This window comes from Hetaerina americana, unplaced genomic scaffold, assembly GCF_022747635.1.
Source record: "Hetaerina americana unplaced genomic scaffold, ioHetAmer1.1.p SCAF_12, whole genome shotgun sequence".
Classification (NCBI taxonomy): Eukaryota; Metazoa; Arthropoda; class Insecta; order Odonata; family Calopterygidae; genus Hetaerina; species Hetaerina americana.
This window is the reverse complement of record NW_027286292.1, coordinates 20,157,839-20,185,051: the sequence shown is the minus strand read 5'-3', so window position 1 is coordinate 20,185,051 and position 27,213 is coordinate 20,157,839. Positions and strand designations below refer to the sequence as shown.

The following is a 27,213-nucleotide window of genomic DNA, read 5'->3' as shown; positions in this document are numbered from 1 at the left end:
ATCGAATAAAGACTGTGCTAACGCTAAAGAATTAGATTTTGCTGCGGTGATTTGTAGATAAAATAAAGAGCAGCTATTTTTTCATTTTTAATTTTGAAACAGCAATGGGAACTAAAGAGCAAAAACGGGGCTGTTTTCCATTTGTAGAAACACCTTGGCAAGATTTCAGTTTCAATCTAGATTAGATAATTTGAAATATTTCCTTTTAATAATTTTCATGAAATCTTTTTTTCAGAAATTTGACGTTTCGTATGAATGTCTTTTGAGCCTCGATAGCCAGACAAGACTGGTTGCTGTATTTTAGGATAAATTCATTCAGAATACAGTAATACTGATCTTTCATACAATCCCATCTCTATTCATACGTTTACAATCCATTTATGAAAGTTTGTGCTAATATTGATTCTCGTTAGGTTTGTGACGCTTAAATTCAACTGAATATCACCAATCAAACCGCAATTGGATGATTTAGGAGCTCTTCATGCTTACGAATTCATACTTTAACGAAACTATTTTTTATATGCTTATTCGAGTTTCCCTATCAATTGCAACTCATGATTTCCTTCCGTGAGTACCAGATTCACATGAGGTAAAATAGTATTAATACCTACCTGGAAAAATGAAATTCAATGCCAAAGAATGCCTCAAACAGGACAAGGTTTTTTGTGATGTTGTTGTGAAGTGAAAAATATATTAAGGTTTTTAGTAAATATTTTACTTAATTCAATTCAATTAACGTATATTTTTTTCCGATTTACCCCTAAGGCTAACATATTCAATATTTTTTTAAGGTAGAAAATATTTATCTGGCCTTTATATTCAGAAAGATTGCTAAACCTCGGATATAATAAGGAACCGATTCGTAATAATGAGCTGTTAATATCTAAATGTTATATAAGATTTTAACAACTTCTTTCTCAAAAAGAGACGGTGCCTTTCTGATATGCCATTTATTAATAGTTACCTTTCCAGCTGTTATATGACATTCCATTCCACTGTTGGTCGGGTAGCATTGCCACATGCTACAAAGCGTCCAATTTAACAAGTATTTACTTAAAATATCATCATATCCTTCGTTACCCGTTCCGTCAAGGATAGAATATCATTTCGTATAATTTAAAAAAAATTTAGGTAGATAAAATTTTTGTGAATTCCTATTAAGTGTTTTATTCCTTCGCTGTTTAAGCTTAGCATAAGTTTTTCTGTTAATACCTGGGAACGTACACTTTAGAATGAAGCGTGGGAACCGCCATTCTAAAACGATTATAAAAGTATGTGCCAAACATTTTGTGAAAAAACAACAAGGAAACCGTTATTGAATTAAGAATTAAAATGAGCATAGGAGCTAATGAGAACATTTTACAGAAAATCATCTCCTTAAGTGGTACTTTCTTTTTCAGCAAATTTTATGGGCACGAACCGAGTACCAAATCCGTTTTTGATTCATTTAGTTTCAAGCTGTTCTTCGTAAAAAGGTAAAGCAAATTTTTTTCACGTCATCGTCCAGGGGAGTCACTTTCAATCTTCTGGATGAATGATTTTGACATTTTCTCCGCTATTTCATTTTTCACCGGAAATTTTATCTTAATAAAGTTAGGTGATATTGGTGAATATAATATTATTAAAAAGTTTTGCATTGCCGCTTACCTCATCAATGCAATTATTCAATATATATTCAGAATTAAATATTTTTGTCGTAACCTGTCTAACATTTTTAATTATTTATTTTACATAGACATGGAAAATATTCAATTAAATTATTTCCCCCTAATTACTCATACAGTTATCATTGATGTAATACGGAAAAAACTTTGGCTAAGGGACAGGTATTTATAAATCATGTTGTAGCTCTCTTAAAATAGAAGCATTAAGACACCAAATTGTTGAGTAATAAGCTGTAAGGAGCGGTATTTTCAATTAAATATATCACACAAAGGTACTAGTTTTTTACCACCTGAGCCTGCAGTGGTCGAGTCAGCATTTTTGGCTCCCAGCCAAAGTACTTCATTGGGAAAAATCTCTTGGCTATTTTTTTCTTGGGGGAGAAAAAATTCAATTAAATTATTTCAACCGTAAATTTTTGCATGGGACTCTTTTATAACTTATATTTAAACTGCTCTCGGATTAGAGATCATTTTTCCAAATTAAGACAAATCTTCTTTTGGTTCGGAAACAATCAATCCTATGCCGTCTAATTATTCAACTGAGCACTTCCCGGCGTAGAAAGGATCTCTGTGAACACTACCTCCTGCAACGAATTAAACCCGTTGAACTCAGTTACCCGCCTTCTAATAAATTTCGGACGCACAGAATACTTGCTTTATGGCCTAATAAGATTTAATTAGTTCCACATTCACATAGGTCACAGAATGCAAAATCTCATTTTTCGATCTAATGTAACCAAGAAAGTGCTGGAATGTAATGTCGATATTAACGGCCTTCTCCTCGCGTCAGTATCCAGGGCTTCTAATTAAACCTTGGCCGAGTCTGGCCCGTATAACGCCCTCGTCCGGAATGTGCCTGCCTTCCTTTTAACCTAAGCCAACCTCATTACTCTCTCTTCTAACCGCCGTCCTTTCAACCAAAATTTTTTTTAAAAGTACCAATCCGTTAGCTTAATTGGGTCGTTTAGAGTAGCCAAAAAGGCATAATTTTTCCTTGCAATTTTTTCTATTATTCCATTTCGGAAAGGCGCTTTTATAATCTTTTTTCACTGTGGAATGCAAAGCATAAGTGATATACTTTCCTACTAGTTGTTAGGACCGCTATGGGTTATTGCGTTGAAGTTCACTATGGTCCTGGGTGGTGCATGTCCCCGTTTAAGCTTTTTTTATGATTAAATTCTTTCATTTTGCCCGAATTTTGCGAGATAGAATCCCAGGTTGGACACTAGTAATATTACGGAGAGTAGACAGAACTTATTCTTCCCAAAAAGTCATCTGATAATACCCTTTGCGATATCTCGTTAAGGGCTGAATGTTATACCGAATCAACTGCATTGCGTTTAAAAAACCAAAGCATATTAGAAATCCCGGGGTAAATAAAAGATTACACAGACAAAGGTTTTCAATTAAACTAATTTTTATTCAAATTTTAGTTAGCAGTTGATCCTGTAAAACAAAATAATTTCTTATACTTCAATATAAAACTATTAACTTTATTTCCAGAGCACGTGACTGCAGCATTAAAAGGGGAACTTAATTGAATATATAATCAACTTGAATATTTACTTCTACGCCTTTGAACGGAATAGTCTTTTTTAAAATAATGCATCCGACTTCATTTTCAACCCCAGTTCCTTGATTAAGTTCCAAATTATTATAAACCATGTGTGGTACTTAATGCGGTAATAACAGATGTTTGCAAAATATATTAAGTTATTTTTATTTTAGTGGTATGAGCAATATGTACAAACATGATTATGAAATTTCTTATCCAAATATCACTGCTTCGTTAATACATTTTTGGTTAATCAGGTTACATTACATGTTTTTTGCCTAATTTAGGTAGCATGTTGCGTACATAGCTGAGTGTGGTATGAGACATGGACACTCATACGGATGCAGTACTGCTCATACTTATTTAAATAGAATTTACTGATACTGCCTGGAATTCCTAAGTTTATTATTTTAATTTTAAATAAAATTGAATGTCTCTGAGGTAATATACTCGTATAAGATTACTTTTTTGAATGAAATACATTTTCTTCAGTCTCTGTATAATTGCGCTCATGTCATTAATATTTCTACCCCTGAGGTGGTACATATTCACGCATATCTCCTCTAACGGCAGTATCAATTTATTTTTAATCGTTTGGTCGCATATTATCTTAGTCTTTGTCTTGCAAATAACATAAAAAATAAATTTGGAATGACGCAACAACTTCTTATTTATATCTAACCATCTATCCTGATTTGGCATAGTTGGAAATTAGTCTATTGAAAGGAGTTTTTTTCCATTTTTTTCGAATAATTAAATCACATCTCACATTTCATTTATTATTCTTTTGTTTATTAATTTTGAAAGGGTACCTTTTCCTGCTAGGGAATCAAAGGAAATATCAAGTAGCGATAAATAAACTATACTGTTGTCCCCCCTGGAATCTTGAATAAAGCCTGAGAGAGAGAGTGAGGAAAGGGAGTTGAAATCATTCCTTTCGGGATTCACCCACGATGATAGTCTTCTGGTCATCTTTCGCCGAAGTAGGGGTTATTGTGATCGCATGGAGATTAAGTTACCCCTTCCAAGGCGGTCGGAGGATTACGGCTCCCTTTCCTGGTTCTTTCCTTCAACCTTTGTCCTCGAAGAAGAATGGCTTCTCTCCGTGGACTCTCCCTACACATGCGGTCGCACTTCCTCCCCGATTCCATACCTCTTGCTCTCCTCTATAACCCTCCGCTGATGCCCAGCTACCGTCTTCTCTTTTACCTACTCTCCGCAGTTACAATCATCCACTTTCTCATTCCTCACCGCCTCCCGCACGTCTATTCCCCATAAAAGCTATCAGTTCATAAAGTTACATGTAACGTTCATCTCATACTCGAATGTGACACAGCATCCACGGAAGTGATTTTGTGCACCATCACGCATCATAATGCGATTAAGTGGACGTATCGCACGCCAAAATGCACACCGCCTCGGATTTGCTCGTTATTATGGAGGGAACAACCACGCTACTGGAGGGGCAAAAATTGCCCTTCTATTTTAAATACTGGATCAATTTCATGTCATTTCTTGGCGCCACAAATGAATGAATCAATTTTTATCGCGATTATGATGTTATTATGTAATTTGCAATATTTTTTTGTGTATTTCGTCAATGTAAATAATATCATGCACCTTCAAATGTACCTGATATATTTGCAATGTTTAATTTTGTTCTGTCTTGTAAATTAAATGTTTTCAATATTTCTAAAGTGAATTCGGTATCTTGCTATAATGATTTCTGATGGTTCGGGGAAAGAATAAGTATTTGTATCTATCTGTACTGGAATGTATCTCCCTTATTTTATCTTTGTGGTCTGATCCACCTAAGTAGTGTGGGTTCATTATAAGAATTAATTAACTTCTTTCATTATCCTGAGTTTCATGTTTTCTAAAAATCCTATACTTTCATGGATATACCGATTCTTGATACGATTTGACAGCCCGTAAGCCGATGAGTTCCACTTTTGCTCGTTGTTGGATGTTGTGTTGAAATTGTTTTTTTTTCTAATATTTATAAACGGTGCTAATTGATATCGTCACTCTGAGGGCTTGATAAATTTTACCATTACATAACGTAAGAGTGAACAATTTTCTCTGTAATTTTGATTGGAACTGTTCAGAGTGAGCTTATTAACAAAATATATCTTTGTTAAATTTATCCCAGGGTACAAAATCCGCTTGCGATCTAGTTGAAACCTTCGGAAGCCAATAAGCGGCTATATTCTTTTTGCATTCCTCGGTGAGCATAGGACGCCTGTTGAAGGAAATTAAATGTAACGTCCAGAAGAACTGCTATCTTCTACCCTAAAAAAACAAAGTTATGGCAATATGTATTAATTTTTGCAGTAAATTTAAAGGATATTTATAGGTCTAAAAAAAGTACTGGAGAGTTCTAAATAGATACCTACTGGTCTTCTTCTGCAAATCCGTCCACATTCATAACCAATGATGCTTTCTTCTTTCAGGTGTTGCTTCCCGCCACCGAAGACACCCTCTACTGGTGCAAAATCTTCAAACTACCGGAAATCAAAAGAAGACACCACATGGTTCGGGTGAGTAAAATAATATACTCAAATACATTATTCATTTCGAGGGGATGCTAACCAGCGAGCTTCCTTATAATTATTTTAAGAGATTTAATTGTCTTTCCTCCCTCATACTAGAGAGAGGAAAAACAATTCAGTTAGTCACCGTTAATACACGGCGGTTTTATTTCAATTGCGCTCGTTGGCGCTTGCGTTATTCGGGTTCGCATCTATTCTAGTGTAATATGTAACACTCTGGGTCATTACTCGTAGATTCTCTTCAAACACGTGAAGTACAGCGCCTCATTTACTCGGCCCACTTCTTTAGTCGTGTATTTAGTCGCTTATTCATCACGGTGAATGCAAAGCTCTGAAGGGAATTGCTGCTGTTGACAAATTCCCACCGCAGCTCGTCAAATGCCACGCTTCACATTCATTTCAGCGTTGTATTCCAACAGGATTCATTCCTTCCCTCACCTTCATATTCCCAGTTCATACGGCCTCTGATAATTCATCCACACTTATTCCTAGCGAAATGTGCGGGTTCTGTGTGCTATCCGTTGCAGCAAGCACGCAGTTTGTAGAAGTTATTTGTTTGCCCCTTTCGGGTATCCGGGAATCATCCGTCATTGCATGTGATGTTTTGTTTCGAAAAAGTGTATTGGGATTGAGGGAAAAGATAAAATCAATCCTGAAAATGTACAAGAAACTCCTAAAGGCATTTCCAGCACTTTTTCCCTGCCACACATTGCTTGGTGGAGTTAGGTGATACGTCAATAAATTGTAATCTTAAAGGGAAAACCATGAACTTATTTTTCACAGTAAGTTACTAATCGATTTCACAAATTTCCAGGAGCTGAACTTTAAATTCATATATATTTCAAAATAAATAATGGTTTAGAAAAAATATCAATGACATTTGACGTCTGATACCTTCGAGGCAATTTAGAACAGCATGTGAGAAAAGTTTGAGAAAGTAGAAGTGTAAACTGGAGTTCAATCCGAATTAATTCAATTTCATTGATATAATTTACTCAAAACAATATATCCGAGGCATATCAAGTTTATGAGTAATTGATAGTTTGCTAATTTTTGCATGTATTTTTGATAGAATTATATGTGATAAATGATTGAGTTGAATGTTATTTAACAATTGTTTGTCCGGATCAATTTGTTCACTAGTGTTTATAAAGTAATTAGGTTTTCAAATTTAGTTGAATGTATATAAGTTCAATTAACAACGTACAATCAATCCCAAGTGAAATCATGTAGCTGTTACACAAATTTGGTCCGTAAGAGTTTTCTCATCAACAAGATTTTGACTTTTTCGGAAACGGCAATTAGATTGGATTTTATATTATTTTCATAAAATTTTACTTATTTTAGGATTGGCTTTTAAAATATACTTTATATTGATTTAAAATTGAATATCAGTAATTTTTTATGCAGGTAATTTACATATCTTAATGGGAAAAACATTATCATGCACGTGTAAATTTTGCTCACAATGGTAACCCGACCATGTATCTAGGTATATATGTCAATGCAAACTTGTCTCATTACGGGTCACTTACACAATACTTTCGCCGATTGAAGTTTATGAGACTGAGTTTCGCATCATTTTGAATTCTAAAATTAAAAACTCTTTTTCCCAAGTACTCCATGGCCCCAAATTTCTTAAGAAGAGGTATATTGTTTAAAAATATTGATATACTCTATGAATGTTTTCCCTTTTAATTTTTATTATATAAACAATTTTATAGGTCCACCAGAACTTTCTGTTGTGAGTATTTAAATGACACAACACCAGATAAAACCCTTAGCTTTGATACCGTTTGGAGCACGTTTTTCTAGAAAATCAAAATGCGAAAAAAAATCACCAACAGGACGTTCACAGTGAGAATTGTACATTCTTTGAATGATCAATTTCCTCACAAGTGAGCAGAAATGTAAATTTAGCTATTAACGAAATGTAAATTTAACGCACCGGGCATTTGAATATAGTAGTTAAGAGATTAATTGGTTAATCAACTATTTGTATCCAGTAATAATTCACCTCGTCGTGTATATTTACACTTATTGTTCTTTCGTTGCTCATAGAGTTATCAACCACCAAAGGCTTTCAATGTCATCCTAGAATGATTCAGGAATGCTCAATTAGAAACAATGAAGATATATCTACGTTTAAACAGTAAAATTGTTCGAATTCCATATAAAAATACATATTTTACGGCATTGACTATCTGTCAGAGCTCATATATGCCGTTATCTAAACACTATCATTAAGGATGTATTGTGGCGAGTAATGGCGAGAAAAATATTATTAAGTTTAGCCGAGGAGATAATTGACGCAAATATCGTGATGTATCCTAATCTAAAGGCCTAAATTAGAAAATTATAAATGAAAACTTTCAATTTGAGTCCAATGAACTACTCCGAAGAAGACACTGGTGCAAATTCTGACCAAAACATGCATCGTAAATCCAAGGCCCCTTGCCTCACTTGGCACGGTAGAGTCCTACTTTCCCACTCCTCCTCACTTTGTTAAACACATCGGAGATACTAAGTCTCAGATACACCGAATTAATTAAGTAATGCACCTAGTAATGGCGCACTCCGAGATGGAGGGGGGAGAAAAGTAACCCTCACCGGCAGTGATGAAATGATACATCCGCTGTGAACGACGGTGACATTCGCGGCACCGAACGGGTCCCTGTGTGCCACTCCCTTCTCCGTCTCCCTCCCCCCACCGCGAGTTCCCTTATTCCCCGTTATCCCTGGAAAGTTCCTCGCTTCCCCTGATCCGTCGGTGTCACCGTCATATAGGACGAGAGAAGAATTAGGATCCATCAATCACTCATAGAGGAACCTTCACCAAGGTATGCGACGGAAAATACTACTTCTCATTCCTTCTTAAAGAGCCACTACTTAGAGTGATTAAAGATGTGTCTTTCCTTTATAATTCGGTGCGGTGGGACGAATGGGGAGGGTTTGGGGGCGGGATTTTTATGAGCATGCTTCGTAAATCCGTCGCGCCGATTGTTCCGACGGCTCCGAGTAGATGGAATGTTTTGCGAGCTTCGTTATCTTTCTGTGTTGAACAATCGTCCTGGAATCAATAACACCCCTCACTCCTAAGGATCTCATCACTCATTTGTTGATTTCTCTGGGGAGCACCAACTTGGGGACTTGACTTTTATTTTTTCGCTTGAAAGGGAGTTCTTCCCCCTGATCACTCCTCCCTACATTCTCCCTGGCTACTTTTTTGTACCTACGGGAATTAATCTTGAGGGTTCCCGCATTGGATATTCAATCATATTAAACTATTTTATCTCACTTTTCAACGGGGATATCATTTGCCTCCCAGAGGAATCGTGAATGCTCGCAGACATACCTAAGTGAGACTTGTGTTTTCACGTTGCTATCCTCTCACGGATGTGCTCCGCCATACGTCTGATTTAAATGTTGAATATCCGTTTTGTATAGTATATATATATATATATATATATACATACATACATATATATATATATATATATATATGTATATATATATGTGTGTATATATATATATATGTGTATATATATATATATATATATATATATATATATATATATATATATATATATCCTCTATCACTGTTCCCATATTTCCTTTTTATCAGGGTAATCTGGTGTAATATTTCATTCAAAAGATTTTGTTTTTCCTGAAAATTGACTGTTTCAGATTATAATTTATCATTCTCAATCTCCATGCGCCTAGTATTTAAAGCTCTGATGCATTTCTTATGGTAGCAATTGTTCTGGTAGTGGTCGGCGCACGAAAGTAATGAACGTTGTAATGCTGAACTCTGAACAGTGGAGAGGAGTTGAGTGAGTTTTTTTCACAGAAACAAGAGAGCTGTAACTATGCCAGAACATCACCGCGAATCTGGTCAAAATCGATTAAAAAGTCCAATTAACGCTTGAGCCAGGAGATGGGATAAAATGTTGAAAATTATAATGATGTTTATTATTGCCTCCGCTTTTTTGGGGCAATTAGTTGTCCCGTGAAGATCATCACCGCTTCCGGCTTAGCGCGTATCCCTGGTCAGATTATCTTTTTTCCTTCTTGTGGTGCTAACATAATTGCACGCGCCCCCTCGAACGCATGAAATTATGGCAATTCAGCGAAACGGTAACTGGCCCGGAAAATGTTACCGTCTATTCGGTCGTCAGAGTCTCCCCAGCCCACAATGCTATTCTTATCGCCTGCTTTGCTTCGCCACCTACGCTTATTTTTCTTCGGCATCCGGGTCTTCCCATGGCTAGAGTAATTTAGATAATCATGGAAGTCTATTGCTTTTTTTCAGAAATGAATTAGCAATGGGTGAACAGCAAGGTGACGCACGTAGCAGCGTAAACCTACTTTTCCCAAACTTTATTAACCATTAACCCTACACTTTTGCGTGGAATTAGTGGTTTGAGTAGCAAGAATTGACTCGCTAAATTGATACTTGGGTGCCTCAAACTCTAAGGAGCCTCTGTTCTTTTAGGCGAATATCTTTTTAATCAAGATATCTCTGAAATGAGTCGCCTCGTCAAATGTAATTATGTTTGTAGCGTAGGTACTACAATCCTTCATGTAAAATATTTAATGTTTTTTACGCTATGCCTTGAATAATAGCAATAATTAATTGTAAAAAATACAGTTTTTTTATATATCGATCATTGAAATATGCATTTATTTTTAATAATTCTTTCTTGCATACACAAATCCGTTGGGCAGTACGAGCCTCTACACCAGCAAGGAAACCATCAGTACATGCACCACGTGATCCTGTATGAATGCCAAGGCAACGATCCTCAGTTCGAGAGGTATGCACAGCACCAGGGCCAGGTGTGCTACCAACCCAATCAGCCAGCTGTTTTCTTCAACTGCAACAATGTCGTGGCCGCGTGGGTCATTGGTTCCGAGGTGAGTGCAATATGTTTGCGCCGCATTTGTGTCAGCCATCTACAGCGGTATCTATTAGTATTTGAATTGGGCGCTTATACTGGTTTACCCTAGACTGCAATGGACGCTTCATTATTATTGCCGTCTGTGTTTTTTAAAATTTGTTTTCTCTATACTACAGTAAAAAAATGCGACCGATGTATATTAGGAACTGATGCACTTTATAAATCCATTTGAATGGCAGAAAATATTATTGAAGTAATAATAAATAGTAGATTAAAATTTTAATAAATACGTTCGTGAAAGCATAGCCAGGTCATTAATTAGTACATTAGAGTGCATTAAAACTAGCTGGAAGTATATCTTTCTGCAAATCCTATTGCTATTTCTCAGGTGTTTAGATTCTTGTCTGTTCTAAATAATTCCAGTAGCCGTAATTAGCACTTTTATCCCTATAATTTAGGGAAATTGATTGGAATAGCATGCAAGTTGTCCGCTTTATAAAATGAAGCTTATCCAATGCCGTCTCGACGGACAACTTTGAAAGTTTATTTTTATTTTTATGCCTATTTTCAAAGAGAAAGCCGTATTTTTCAGGAAAGAAAAAATGTTAGTGTAACTGTATAAGTTTAACGCCGGTCGATTTAAAATTTATATTTAACCCGGTGCGCGGTATACGTTTTGTTGAAAAAATAATTCAGTTCGCATCACGACACTTTTTACGTGCGGACATAAAGTTACCTAGTTTGATATAACCTTTCAAGCGATTGTGATGTGGTGTGGAAGATATTTTCATGGAAATAACGGCGACTAGTTGAATCACGACAACGGAACATCCGTAAATTGTGACCAGGGTCATTAATGTAGGCCAAACGGTCTACACTTATAGACAAGCGGAAGCGGGTGACGTAATTTATTGCCCCTCGTGATACACAAACGCTTCTTTTCCGGTCATCATGGGAAAAGAAAAAAAATTAGGGTACTTTGAGAGTTACTTTATGTTATCAAATCGTGTCAGGACCTAGAATTATGCTATTTTATCGTAAAAAAGGCAGCGTCGCCTGATTGTGTTTAAAATCGTCTGTTTGATTTATGCCCTGCGGTAAAAAAAAATTTTAGTCTATGGCCTCAGCCTCCAATTGGCGCTCACTTTGAATTCCTCGCAGGAACCCACCGTCATTTTCCTGGGACCCGGTTGTACCTAAAAATCTTGCGTGCTTACACTTCTCATTAGTTTGGTAGCGTTCCCTTGTGCCAGCGCAGTGGCTTGACTAATTGTAATCCTTGTTCAGTCGCACTGCACAGTAAGCCGACCGTTGTCAAGGGTTAGTCGTGGGCCCTGAAATTGTAGAAAGAATACCGTAGTGTGGCTCACTTCAGCTGGATGCTTGCTTTAATTAGGCGCGTGCACGTCAAAGTCTCCGTTCAATCCGTGATGTCAATGAACACTAAAACCTTCCCAACATACATCATCGCACCTCCAGCAGGCGAGAGTTTGGGGAGGAAATCCTCCGGGAGTAATAATTGGTATTCCAGTTATCCTATCAATGACTTGGTGAAACAAAAGCATCCGTTCTCCCATCAGCATTGAAGTATAGCGTGCGTCAAAGGGACGCGTATTTTTTTCGGTTAATTTAATATGCCATATCCGAGCATCAGTTCTTTTCCGACGGGGTAATTTTATTCTGCCAATCTGATTCCTCATTCATGCACCACGTCGAAGGGAGCCGGACCTATGACGGGTGTATCCTCACGCAAAAAAAGATTCCCGGGATTTTGTGTGCAAATGAAGAGATTGCAGTCGCTCATTCACGCCCTCGCTACCTTATTTTTCCCGATATATCGCCGGATTCATCCGCTCGCCCGCATCCGAAAAGGCAAAATTCAAACGCCAAGGTTCCACCTTTCCATTTTCCTCCCCCCTTGCCCCCCCCCCGGTCATACGCATTTTATCAATGTCCGCGCGCGCGCCGCGTGGGGGTGGCAGCCCGTACGTGAGTTCCGTATTCATTACGAGCTGGGATTTCCAAAAATCGGCATTCATCTTCGCCCCGCGTCGACGCGCACTGATAGGAACGAGGCAGTTTTTGCGATCATTTGCGACGCGGCCAATCCACCAACCATCGCTGCCCATGAATTCCTGCCCCGCTCACCCTGACCCCCTCATCCCCTCTACCCCGCCACCCCCTCTCCCGAAAGCCGACCACCCCTCAGAACGTTTTCATTAGCGGACAAAAAATGCAGATTATTTATGAATTGTGATAAAGGTTAAATATTTGTATTCAAAGAGTGCCTCAATTAAAAAAAATAAATACACCCGCTACAAAGTTAATATGTATATGTAAAGATAGAGCGTGGTGTCATGCCCGATCGGCTCTTGGTGCTCATGGATACTATAAATGGTTAAATGTTTACTTAATGCTCACCAATATATTGCCTAGTTTACATAAAACTAGTTTTATGTTCACTAAAACTTTCCGTTTTCAAACTAAAGCTAATATGTTTTCCAAATCCGTAAAAAATTAATGTATTTTAAATTATTACTAACCTTTCCTGAAAAATTTGTACTTAGTAGGTGAAACAAGGTAAACATCATCAGTGGATATGTAATTGATGCTTAAAAACGTTTAATATATAGGTGTATAAATTAAGAAAGCTGTAGGTGAGGAAGTTCAATTTCATTTTGCCTTAAAATAGTATGTTCATTTTAAAATAGCTGACGACGTATTTATAGGGACTAAACGTGTACCACGGTTCCTTCTTGGGCTTCGGAGTTTCCTACGTGTGCGAGTGCCATAATATACACAATAGCGGTTAAATTTATTATATCCCATACCGTCAGTGTGACAATCCGACCGCTCTCCACGGAGTCATTATTAGCCCCTTTCGGAATCAGGAGCGTTACGATAATACGGAGCCGTGGAAGAAGTCATTGCGGCGTAGATCCTCCTTCCTTGCGAGGGCGGAAATATTTCGTTAAAATAGCTACAAAATCTGTGGCGTTCAAGAGGGAGTTCGTATGTCTTCACGCCACCCCTACCCCTCCCCCTTTTGCCCCTTTAAGTGTTTCGGCCATTCAGCTTAAAACTAGTCATGTCTCTGCGTCAGGGAGAGCGATTGTCACTAGACGAAGACAATAAGGCGGAACGCGGAGCTCAGGGAACGGAAGGAGGCAGGTGGAATGGATGGACACGTCACAACCCCTTCTTGCTCTCAACCGCCCGCAACACCTCCCGACTCGGCCGCTCCGAACCAAGTCCCCCACAACCCGCCCCGCGCCCGCGTCGGTCGAACCCTATCCCACCGCACTTTTCTCTGCCTCCCCTAATTCCCCACGTATCATTCCGTGGAGGAATTGGGACACTATCTTGACGCAAGCGGAGACGGAAATTTCAAGTCCAAAGCCAAACCTCACGGAAATATGCGAGAGAAGTGTCAGCTGCCTCAGCCTGCCTCTCTCTCTCTTTCCTTCCCAAGCGACTTCTTCCCGAATGCCTGTGGAGGAGGGGGTGGGATAACGGGGGTATCTCTCCCTCTCTCTTCAACTTCCCCCCTCCCATACCTCCCTGAGGTACTGAGGGAGGGAGTTGAGGAGGTGAGCAAGGGAAGGGGGAGGGGGCATCCGGTTCGCCGCGGCTGGAACTGGTGGGGAAGGGAACCATCCACTACCCCGCGGCTCCATTCCTTCCACCCGCTGCTGGAAGGGAAAGGAGTGTGGGGGGAGAGCGAGGGAAAGGGTAGCACTTCCGAAGAGAGGAGGGAGCTGTGGGGTTTTCGGGGCACGAGGGTGAGTGCATGCCACAAAGAAGGGTTATGTGGAGAGGGGTGGGGACCCATGGGTCTTCCGTTCACGTACCATCAACCTTCCTCCCGATGACTCCACGCCCTCCCACTCCGCATGGACACCCCCACGATTCGCAGTTCTCTCCTTTTGCCGCGGGAAACGAGGGGGTGGGGAGAGGGAGATGGTGGAAGTTAGGGTGGGGTGAGTGTGAGGGTGTGGTGGCGGGAGTCGGCTCGCGTTTTGCCTTGCTCCGTGTGCGAACCCGGAAATTAATGCGACTCGTGACCCGGGGTGAACTGCCGGGGCCGTTTTTCGCGCGCCGCCGCTGTGGGCGGTTGTGTGGCCCGAAGGGGGGAGGGGTGGGGGGAGGGGCAGTGCCCCGACCCCGGCCTTAGCGTCCTCCATGCACTTCCCTTCCCACCTCTCACTCCTCCCACCCTGGAAATCACCCGACACCGCTCCCCCGGGTTCCACGTTCGGAAGCATGGGCTTCGGCCCCGCGTTGTGGCGGATGCTATTTCCTGGGAAACGCACCCAAAAGCCTGTGAAGGCCCCAACTCTGAAAATCGTTGTGCATATCCTGCCACAAAATCCTGCTGCTGTTAAGTGAATTCACCGTGAGCCGTTGGGTGATAGAACTTCGGTCTCGGTGAGAGAATATTTTTCGAGATATTCGCCAATGTCTATCCATATTTATGCTGTTTACAATTCTATATGCAAATAATATACGTATCAAGCGAAGAATGTGCGAGTATGTATTAAAATTGAAATTGATTGGAAAGCGGTGGGGAAATTCACTGGTACATAAATGCAATAAAATTTATCATATAGGAGTAATAGCGTTTATTCTTTGCTTCTTTGGTGATTCGAAATGAAACGGTTATAATATTCTACTTTATATTAGCTTTCACTGTGACATTACCTTGTCGAACGCCTGAAAACGAAAGTGATTCAGGAACTTTATTATGAACCAATTTTAATTATATGCAATTATAGTTCTATAATTTTTTTTCAATTTAATTGAGGCAAATATTATACTTGGCCACTATTTGTCTTTGGCATATTCGAGTATAGAGTCAGCAATTCGTCCTAGTTTGACTAAACGGAGAGACGCGATTGGTGTGTCCAATAAGATGAGAAATTTCTTCATAATATGCCTTGAAGCCGGAAATCAAGCATTCAAAATTTTGTCGTGAAATTATCTTTCCTATTGAAATTAAATTTAAAATACTTCGCCTTCCCACATAAACCACTTTTATTACTACCTAGGTTTCGTTATGGTATACCATCATCAGGTCTACCATCAGGTATACCATCATCAGGTGAACCTGATGATGTTATAACATAACGAAACCTAGGTAGTAATAAAAGTGGTTTATGTGGAAAGGCGAAGTATTTTAAATTTAATTTCAATATGAAGAATTTCCACCAAGTGACGCCAGAAACTGTTTCATTTATCTTTCCTATTTTAATTTGAATGTTCATCATCTCCTGGTTTCGTAGGAAAGAGATTTTTTCTCGTATTACGGTTTTGGCGAATTTTCTCGAATATGCGATTCTTTCTACATTAAGGTTTTCCTCATCACCATGGGTGATTAATAGAATACTTGTCTAAAAATACTGCAAATTTTTCAATTTTTAAACGCTTCGATGATATGGCACTGGAAGAAAATTGGTTATCCTCCGGGACATAATGAAACCAGAGACATTCTGTAGCAGTGGAAAACGCCTATTTAGATGCCAATAAGTCAAAAGATGGATAGTGGAGGATAAATATGTTACCAAATTCTTCAAAGCTTCTCACACCCAATGTCATTCCATTTATGAGCATAACACGTTATTTTGCAGACTCATCCTCATGGAAACTTCAATCAATCGTCATATTTCCAATATGGGCTCGTTGTTTTGCATGCGGAAATGTCCGTGTATCCGAAAAAGATTGATCCGAAAAGAAAAATGTTCGCATATCAGAAAATCATTTTGAATTTCTGATCTTCACTCTTCCCAACGTGAATGATTCTCCTCTCTCTTACACTGTCCTTTCCAAACAATAGCGTGCCTACAGTGAGAAATAAATGTAGATCTCTGTGACGGTAAATATCACATTGCTCACTGAGGGAGTCCTTCCTGTCTCCAGCCTCATCCCCTTTCTTTGAAAAGCTCTTCGCAATTGTACCTTTCCTCGTAACTGTAAAACTAAATCGCCAATCAATTATTGGTGGCGTAGTGCTCCAACAAACATAGCTGTAGCAAACAAGTTCGAATCATTACTATCCAGAACATTATAGAAAATATTTCAATGAAAATGTAGATGGTCCTCAACATCCATTTTGCATCATGCTTCGCTTGATTGTCCTTATGTTTGCGCCCCACGTCTTCAGTTTCAATTCAGTTTTACTTCAGTTCTTTACACTTTCAACTGCATATAAGCTGTCTATTCCATCCTAATACGAGGTCTGTTCATAAGTTTCCAGAACTTTATTTACTACAAAAAATGCTTCTCAAACATATTATTGGCCAGGTTCCCCTTCAACATTGTCTCCTCTCAAACATAAACACTAATCTAAAAGGTGTTTCCTTTTTTTGAAACAGTCCTAAACCGCTTCTTCCGGAATGCTCATAAGCTCCTCCCTCGAATTTTTGTCTATCTCAGGAATGGTGGCAAATATTTTTCCTTTGAGCGGGGTTCTTAGTTTTGGAAACTGGAATAAGGCATATGGGGCCAGATCAGGTGAGTAGGGTGGTTGAGGAAGCTCAGCGGTTTTGTTTTTGGCTATAAACAGACGAGTTCTGAGAGAGGAATGATCCTGTGCGTTTTCGTGGTGAAAAAACCCCTTCCCGTGGTGAAAAAATCCCAAAGATCGAGCCGTTTTCGCATGATTCCCTCTGTTAGGCGTTTCATAGCCCCCAGGTAGTGCTCCGTGTTGAATGCCTGGCCATGAGGTAGGTTTTGTGATACACCACCCACTTTGGATTGAAACAATCTGTCAACATCATCTTGGCTTTCGAGCACTCTTGTCGAGCCTTTTTGGGGCAGTGGAATGTTTCACCAACCCATTGTGAATATTGCATGTTTGTTTCAATTCCGTATTCATAAACCCAAAACCCCATCGCCTGTTATGATCCTGGACAAGGTTTTATCCTCTTCAGCTCAATCAAACAGTCCCTGACTGACTTGAACTCGATGTTATTTCTGGTCCGCTGTCATCAACAGAGGCACGAAATTGGCGGCGACTCAATGCATCCTCAACTTTTCAGTCAGGCTTTCATAGCACGAACCAATCAAGATGCTTCACTCTTCTGCAAGTTCCCTGAAAATGAAACTTTGATTTGCATGGACGAAATCGTTCACTTTCTAAATGTGGGGGTCATCAGTCGACGTTGATGGTCTTCTGAAACGCTCGTCGTCTTCCACCAATTCCCACCCTATTTTGAACCACGTAAACCACTCATTATCATAGCATCCTCACTATAAGGCTTGATAATCAATTGAAAAGTTTCCATAAAGGATTTGCAGTCAAACAGAATTTCACAGAAGAACGCTGTTCCTTCAAATAACTCATTTCTGGGATTTTTCTCCGCACTCCACGAACATCCGTACGCATAGGCGACCGTAACTAATCAACGAAACAAGATATTAACAAAGTGGTTGAAGGCGCTATTTAGGGAATTTTCCGCGGACACAATCCTTTCAAATGGATTAAAAACTAACTGGATGCGCGCTAAAAAAAGTTCGGAAATCTTTTGAGCTAACCTCGTATCCTCTCTTCTGTCAAGATGCTCAGCATCCCACTACCTCTCAATTTCTCATCCAACCCCTTTTTCTGATGCCGTCTAATAAAACCTAGAAATTTCCCTCTTTTCCAACCATTTGCAAAATTTCCATCGGTATTCCCTTCTGTGCGATAAATTAACTCCATTCTTCTCTTTTAATTTACACGCACACTCATACTCTTGCCTCAAAGACAATCTTTTGGGATAAAAAAACCTTCTCCTTTGTATTAAATAATTAATTTTAACTTTTCTTAATGTCTTCACTGAGTGTACATGTCATTAATTTCCTTCTACTTGTTAATGTTTCATTCGTCAACGCCGTTTTTTCCTATTGTCCCTACTACATCCATTCCACTCCAAGATCTGTGAATTATTCCACCCGTTCTAGTGCATTTCTCCTATTTTAATTTTCGTCTTACTCTTCCTACTTCTTCAGGAAGAAGCTTATTTATATAAATTGCGACTTCCTGCCTTAATTAATCCTCGTGATGCAAGTGCAGCACGTGGATGCATCGTTTGCATTAACGTTCTCAAGAGCAACATCCTGCCTGTGAACACCAGTTTCTACATCCGGAATATTTTGCAATATTTTGGTGGTACCATGTGGTCGAACATCACAAGTGCCCATCGCGTTCACTAATGTACCTCTTTAAGTTTGCAATTAAGCACCCTGCTTCATGAAGTCTTCCTCCTTTCAGAATTTCCCGATTCCTCGCGACAGATCCTCAGCATCCTCAACCCAAAAGCTTCTCTTCTCGCTGCATTTATCCTCACACTATGTTCGCCACTTTCTCTCCAGTTTTTCCTCCCTTTACCCCCGCTCCTAGTGTTGTTTTATGGCTCATTTAATGAAATTTCTTTTACTATGGCCTGCATTTAGCGTTGTCCCACGTAAAGGAATGGAAATGGAAATTCACTTCCGTTGCAATGCATTTTCCAGCCTCCTCTTCTCTACCGTTTTTTGCCTCTAACCCCTTTTTCAGTTAACCCCTTGCCGCTTTAATTTTTAAGTGAATTGTATTAAATAGGTACCCGTGAAAATGAAGTTTGTGATTTTTATTCCTCCGGGCGTGCTCGTATTTTTTCCCCTGAACAATTGAGGGTGAGGTCACAGTTCCTCTCCGCAGGGCGTCTTTTCCTGTTATTTTTTTCACGGCTTGTCGCCTTTGTGGGCATTTTTTTTATTAAAAGGTGTGGGATTTAGGAATTTGAAAAATATTTTCTCGTTCTGAGCGTACGCGTGATGCAGTTTGCGTGTACTTTTTGCGAGGACCTTGTCGCTGTCTGTCTGATGCCATTGCGATTAATCCGATATACGTTCAGAATTTAGGTGTAAAATTGCATTTTCGAGAAGAATGGAAAAAAAATTTGAGCATTGTTAAAATCGCACCATAATTTGTGGTTTCCAAGAAAATTTTAATTATTTTTTAAGCTTATAATTAAGTTTCAACTGCAGATCTCGTTTAAATACTATGCTGTCATTCTTAAAAAAATTAAATTTCTGAAAAGAGGCGATCTAATGAAATGAGTTATGCGACTTGACATGAAACGAGAAATTCCGTCGATGAACTAAGCAGTCCCTGTCGGCCCCTTACCATTTTTATGATGAGAAGCATACCTCAAACATAAACTGTATGAATAAACTACCTGCTTGCTTTATAGGAATAATTCATTTTCAAAGACATACAAATTCCATGCTAACATATTTGCATTGAACTAATGGATGAAATTAAGTAGAAGAGACGAACGTGGGATAATTCATTATAAAGGAGAAAAACATAAGGACATTTGGCTGAATCTGAATAAAAAGGAAGAAATTCTTTCTAAAAATTTCCTTTTAGATTTAAAAGATCGCGAGAGCAATTTAATTTTCTTAAAGCGTTTGTATTTGCATGGAAATTCGATTTTTGTTAAGCCATTTTTAATGCCTTTGCTTCCAACAGAATTGCGTGACATTATTTTCTACGAACTCACCTGTCGGATTTGTCCCTAAGATTTCAGATTAGGAGCTTTGTAATCCCTTGCTTTCGTTCTGGTATCTCATTTTCTGTCTGCGTAAGAAACTCCAGAACTCTGGGTTTTGACATCTCAGAGTTGCTCACATTACGTGTTTTCTAGTATCGCTGCAGTAATACCTTACACAGAAGAAATGGGACTTCGAACCATATTTCTCTGAGTCAGTTATCGTGGTGGAAGGACTCACACCAGATGACACACTATCTATTCGGGATGGAAATCGTATCTTCGTATATTCACTCTTTCCCATTTGATACTTAATCGGTTGGTATTTTTACTAAGAAATTTTTCTAGATTATAATATCCAATAAAATTCTTTAGAAAATAGAAGCAAAATATTCCATTTTCAGCTCTCAATTTCAAATTCACTCTGATTATTAATGAAACTTCTATAAGTGCTCAACCTTTTCTTTCTTTGTGACGGCATACAGACGCATGTGCTGTCATATATATTCATATACTTATCCTGGTAATTAATTTACGTAGAATCTTTCTAGCTTGTACCCTGGGTATAGTAAATAAAATATATTTAACATGTTTGTTTCTTGATTCTCATTTAACTTCTAAAAATGTTCGGTGCCGGATACGAGTCGTCGATAAAATAAGAAATATGCTCACTTTTATCCATTCAAAACCTACCTTAACCGGTAGATTACCTAAAATAATAACAACTCACATGTAAGCATGTATAAAAGTACGATTCATCCAGCTGGAAAGGAAAATCTTCCACTCTACCAATAATTTGTATTTCTCCATCAATCCCCTGGTATTCGTTCTTATCATGGCTTATTATTTGCAATACTTAGTAATTATCGATGCTTTTAGTTATTTCTTTTATGGGAATTAACTGTGCCATGAAACTTGCCTGTCCGGATGCAAATTTGTTTTCGTCTATTGAACGTAAACTGTGGTAAAAATGTATTTTTCGGCCATTGAGGACTGATTTTCAATCAAGCCATTAAGTTTTGTCCGTGTGTACACAAAATACCGCGCCAGGGTGAGGTGAACTTATTTAGGCATTTATTTGAAAATGAAGAGGTAGAATTCTTATTTTTTAAATTTTTGAAATATTGATTGCTTTTCATTTATCTGAACATCGTCTGAGATGGTTTTATTGTTTGGGAAGCATCAACCTGCTCCCATCAGGAAAGATAGTTTCCAAATGTGTCCATTGGTGGGGCGCGACTGTAGAACGGATCCAGGTCCCGTGGAAGTGTGAACCAGCCTCGGGGTGCTTTAGAATGGCGTGATGGTGAATGAGTTATAGGGTCGCCGCGGTGCCTCGCCGCCGCTGGAGTAATATCTGGACACGGCACTAATGAGATCCCATCTCCACTCGCCTGTCCCCATGTCTTTTCCATTTTTTATACTAGGTCGTGAAATTAAATTTCACTCGACATTATCACGCTCGATTATGGGATTTCACGAGAAGCATTAGCACCCTCAGGGTGTCATGCATCCATGAACACTTCGCGTCACCTATGTGCTCACTTCGAAAATTTCATCACTAGGGAATGTATTCACTCTTTGCATTTTTCCCATTTAATTTCCTTTCCAACTCATTTCTCTTTTCAATAGTCTTTGGGGATGTCATTTTTCAACCAGCACCGGACCGATGATTTGTTTGAATTCATTATTCATTCTTTAATGCTATTTTTTTTACATTTATATAAGAATATTGTTGCTCTGCATCCCATTTCCTCTGACGTCCGGCGAGAAATCAAAATTAGCTTTTCACGTCTTCACCCTAAGAATAAAATATTTCCCGAACAAATTTCTGCAATGGAAAACTGTGCATTTGAATTAATTGTACTCTCATTAGACAAGCAATTTTTTTCTTTTAAAAATTATTCTTGAGAAAGAAGGACGACCTATACAAATGATTTCGTTCCTCTAGTTATCTCTTGGTAGAAACTGACTGCCATCACGAAATCTGTGCCTTTTCAATTTCTTTCCCATCAACCAGGCGCTATTTTGTTTCCTCATTATTCTTCGGGAGGCTCCTAGTTTGCTCTTCGAGTTAAATAGATTTATAATCACGTGGACATTTTCTCGACACCCATTTCTCACGCAGGATAGAAATTCTCACTTGAATGGATACTTCTTGACATGCCATCTAGAACTAATCGTTTTGTCGTCTTTTAAAGTGGATTTGTACAGGTTTTTCCCCTAAGGTCAATATAGATGCATTTCTACGACAAAACTACTTAAAAATACATATGATTGCATACAATTGCTCTTGGCACATGTTTTAATAGATATTTTTGATTTTCTTTTTCAAATGGGTGCATAGAAGTACAACATTTTATCTGTAAGTCCATTCACCGGATCTTTGGAAAGCCTTATTTTTTAAATTTTTCGTGTCAAATATTTTGTATCAACAATTATTCATCAGTGAGATTAAATTCCTGTATAAATCGTGTCATTTCCGAAATCCAAAAAATTACATTTTGATTCAGATTGCTGCAAATTGGTGTTCTGTGATAAGTAATAAAAAGTATTCAATTTTCAATTAAACATATATATTAAATAAATAAAACCAAGTCTTGCATAGGTGATAGGTTTTAATTCCATGCACTATATTGTCCAAAAAGTTTCTATTATTGAACATGCCAATATTATTATAATTTTATAAGCATGAATTGATATATGTAGACCCTTGTCGAAGTACTCTAATGAAATTTTATGTTTGTATATCATATATTTCCAGTAGATTTAAATAGATCAGAATTCTTCATATTGCAAAGTTTCCTGCCGTTTGTACAGTGCAACTATTCTATAAAGTATCATCCTTCCCGCAGGATTAAATAAGGAGAAATATTCTCCTGCAGAATCCAAATTTACGAATTATTATTCCGAAAAGAATATTCAGAAGAATAAGTAAATTATTTTTTATATCAGGAGCAATAGTTGATTTTGTTGAGGATTAGTTCAAAATTATCAATTTTGAATGCGTAATTGGTTTAACGTTGTGGGTTTTACCCTGTTAGTTCATGAAATTTAAAAAAAGTATATATTCAAATACCATATTTTTGTATCGTTTTCCTATTGTGACAATAATTTCATATATTTGCCTCGGCTTACACCAACTATTACATTTGCAAAGTTAGATGTACATGTTGGAATTGACAGCCCACAACCAATTGCAAATTAGCAATTACTAAAGCCAATTGGCAAAATTGGATTAAATATTCATTGTACCGATTATATTTAGGTTTTCCTCACTGTTCAAAGATAACTTCAGCGACAAAGAGGTATATGATTGTTGTAGTATGCATGCAGAATTTCATCTTGAATCAGAGGTTAGGTTATGGATCACATTATTCACATATGTTTAAATTCAGCTCCGAGAATCCTATTCTCAGATCTGAATTTTACTACCAAAATCTCTTTTACTACCAAAGAACTCAAGTGACTTTTGACGGTTTTGTAACGGTATTAGTACGGAGAAACTATTATTTATTTATTTATTTATTTTTATTTATTTAGTATAAGTCCGAAAACAGCACATTCTGGCCTTTACATCGAACTATTAACAACGATAACAATGATCACATTTACAAACACCCAAGCCCTAGGTGGAGGAAAATTCACCCAGGCGGGAATCGAACCCGCGACCCTTGGAATGGCAGACGAGGACGTTACCCCGCCGCCAACGGGGTCGGCAAATCGGTATTACAGACAGCGTGAAAAAGTTAAATAATTAAAACACATTTTTTCCAGAACGCCTACAATAAAGACACACATGCACCAAACGTGCTTCCATACCCATCCGGAGAACACATGAGCGATATAACACTGACCAAGAAGGGAATAGAACATCTGCTCCGTAGCATCAAAGCAAACAAAGCACCTGGTCCGGAAGAAATACCTGCTAGAATATTAAAGGAATTAGCTAAAGACATTGCTCCGTCTTTAGAAATCGTTTTTCTAAAATCGATAAAGGAAACCTCTATACCTCGCCACTGGAAGCTAACCCATATAACTGCCATCAATAAAGGCGGCGATTAGGATAAACCAACTAATTACCGACCCATTTCGTTATTGATCCCTTGTAAAATATTAGAGCACATTATTGTCAGTAACGTGAGATTTCTTGATCGTAGGAAAATACTAAGCCACAACTGAACGGATTTAGTAAGAGTATGCCTTGGGAAACAATTTGGTCTTTTCATCCACGATATACTTAGATCGGGAGAAAACAAGCCAAAAGTTGATGCGGTATTCTTAGATTTCAAAAAAGCCTTCGATAAAGTCCCACACAGTAAATTGTTACACAAACTTACATGCTATAGTATCAATGAGAAAATAAATTGGATTAGAGACTTCTTATCAATCTTGACAAATAGTAGTCATAGATGGTTTGTGCTCAACTTCGGGCGTCCCCTAAGGGAAGTGTAATAGAGCCGCTTCTATTCTTTATACACATTAATGACTTGAGCTCACACATTAGTAACAATCCCAGATTATTTGCTAACAACACGGTGGTATACTGGGAAATAAGGAGCTAACTAGATCGCGAGCTTCTCTTTGGAGACTCAGACATTATCTCGGATTGGTGCTAGGAATGGGGATTAATGCTTAATGTAGACAAATGCGCAGTTTTGAAGTTTTGGAACAAAGGAGGTGGCGAGCAGGACATAAACTACAAAAATAGAGGGTTCAGTACTAACTAATGGCCAATCAAGTTAAGTATTTGGGGGTAGTTCTAACACCACGCCTTTCATGGGTAGCACATATCAGTACAATATGCGGATTCGCTGTAAAGAAACTCGGCTTCATTATACAGGAGGTGGGGAAATGTAATTCGAAAGTTAAAGGAAGGTGTTATTTTGCTCTAGTTAGACCTCAATGGGAATATGCCACAAGTATTTGGGATCCTTGGGAGAAAATTTGGCAAAAATAATTCGATTAAGTCCGGAGAAAATCCGCAAGATTCGTTAAAAATTGTTTTATAAGAGCACAAGTGTGACAAGTCTCTTAGAGGATTTAGGCAGGGAGCCACTTTAAAGACGAAGAGAATACGCAAGACATACTTTTAGAAATGTTCAGAGCAAACGAGCTTAACAATGACACTTAAGGAATTATTATGACTCCACACTACTTAGGTAGATCAGACCACAAAGGTAAAATAAGTGAGATAGAGTGCAGTAATAGTTTTTAGGGTAATTGACCGATAGTTAAGGTCATTTGCGCCATTAGAGATGGTTGGGAAAGGAAGGGTGGAGAGAAATTTGTTGTCTCGAGGATTTGAACCCGGGCCATCTCTTTGTGAAACCTGTACATTAGCAACCGCACCATATCGATGCTCAATAGACTCCTGTACAGATAGATACTAACACTCATTCTTTCCCAGAACATTCAGGAATCATAATAGTGAGAAACCGAAGTCACTTTAGAAATATTAAAGATATTTAATTAACTAGTCTACATCTACATCTACATCTACTTAATACCCCGCAAGCCGCCGCAAGGGCGTGTGGCGGGGGGTGCTAGGACACCACCCGTAATTTAGAAAAGAAAAAGAAAAAAAAACCGCATGCAATAACCACAAAATCATATATAAAAAAAACATGGCATACATTCATGCATGAACACTTACACCCCACACACATGCAAACACTCAAACTACCAACTAACATACACATGCACCTGAAAGTATACCTAACATCTCTATAGTGTTTAATTTTGTTCCGACTTGTAAATTCAACGTTTTTAATATTTCTAAAGTGACTTCGGTTTCTTGCTATTATGATTACTGATTGTTCGGGGAAAGAATGAGTATTTGTACCTATCTGTCTTGGAATCTATCTCCCTTAGTTTATCATTGTGGTCTGATCTACCTAAGTAGTGTGGGGCCATTATAATTCCTTCAGTGTCATATTTAAACTCGTTTGTTCTGAACCTTTCTAAAAGTCTAAGCCTCGCTTGTTCTCTCCGCACTTCAAGTGGTTCCCAGCCTAAATCCCCTAAGAGACCTGTCACACTTGTGTTTTTATCATAAAAATTTTTAACGAATCTAGCGGATTTTCTCTGGACTTTATCTAATTCTTTTTGCCAAATTTTCTCCCACGGATCCCAAATACTTGCGGCATATTCCAAATGATCGAAACAAAATTAAACATTGCAAAGATGTAAAGTTTATTTTTAGGTGCATGTGTATATTAGTTAGTTGTTTGTGTGTTTGCATGTGTGTGAGTTGAAAGGGTATTTGTATGAATGTATACCATGTTTTGATTTTGGATTGTATAAAATTGTGGCTTTTGCACGCGACTTTTTTTAAGTGTGGTGCCTTAATATCCCCGCCACACGCTCTTGCGGTGGCTTGCGGGGTCCTAAGTAGATGTGGTTGTATAGTTTGTCCATTCGCAGAATTGGGAGGAAGTTATTATGACGGGTCTTTTTGTGCGGTATTTTTCACATTAACGGGTGGTTGTTTGGTCAAGTTCTGAAAACCAAGGAGTTTCCCTGTAATATATATGTAACTAATTACATTACAGCCCATCTCACGGGTGGAGGGCTAGAAGAAATTATGAAAGAAATTCACTTACTTGCTAATACTATTGATACTCCTATCCGAATATTTGAAATATTGATCCACCAAACATCTCGTACGAATTGTTATGGCGTTACACTTCCGAAGGCCTTGGTTAAGCGGGAAGAAGAATCCAATTCTCACCGCGGCCATTATCTCCCACACCCTGCTCCACCCGGGTCAGCTTTCAGGCCGGCTGCAGCTATGCTACAGGGAGAGGTGTATCACGCCACCCGTTCGTTCCGTTGCCAAGCCTTCATTAGAAGAAAAGCGGACAAGTTACGCGGGTAGGGCTACTTGTCCGCTAAGACCCGCAACTTCGGCTTAGCCATTGAGGTACCTTTGAAAATTCGCGCCTATTTGGATGTGTAATCTTCCGGATGTCTGAGTTTCCCTACGGACTCTAGTGGCAGAAAAAGAGGAATTAGGAGGTGGTC

At 38.5% G+C, this 27,213-nt stretch overlaps 1 protein-coding gene across 1 annotated transcript in view; it reads left to right on the top strand.

The window, feature by feature from the left end:
* olf413 (DBH like monooxygenase olf413) overlaps positions 1 to 27,213 on the top strand; it is an 868,967-nt gene that overhangs the window by 761,897 nt on the left and 79,857 nt on the right. Inside the window, exons 5-6 of the mRNA XM_071582772.1 lie at positions 5,673 to 5,759; positions 10,500 to 10,688. Coding sequence (XP_071438873.1) covers positions 5,673 to 5,759; positions 10,500 to 10,688 — 276 coding nt within the window. The remainder of the gene's footprint in view (positions 1 to 5,672; positions 5,760 to 10,499; positions 10,689 to 27,213) is intronic.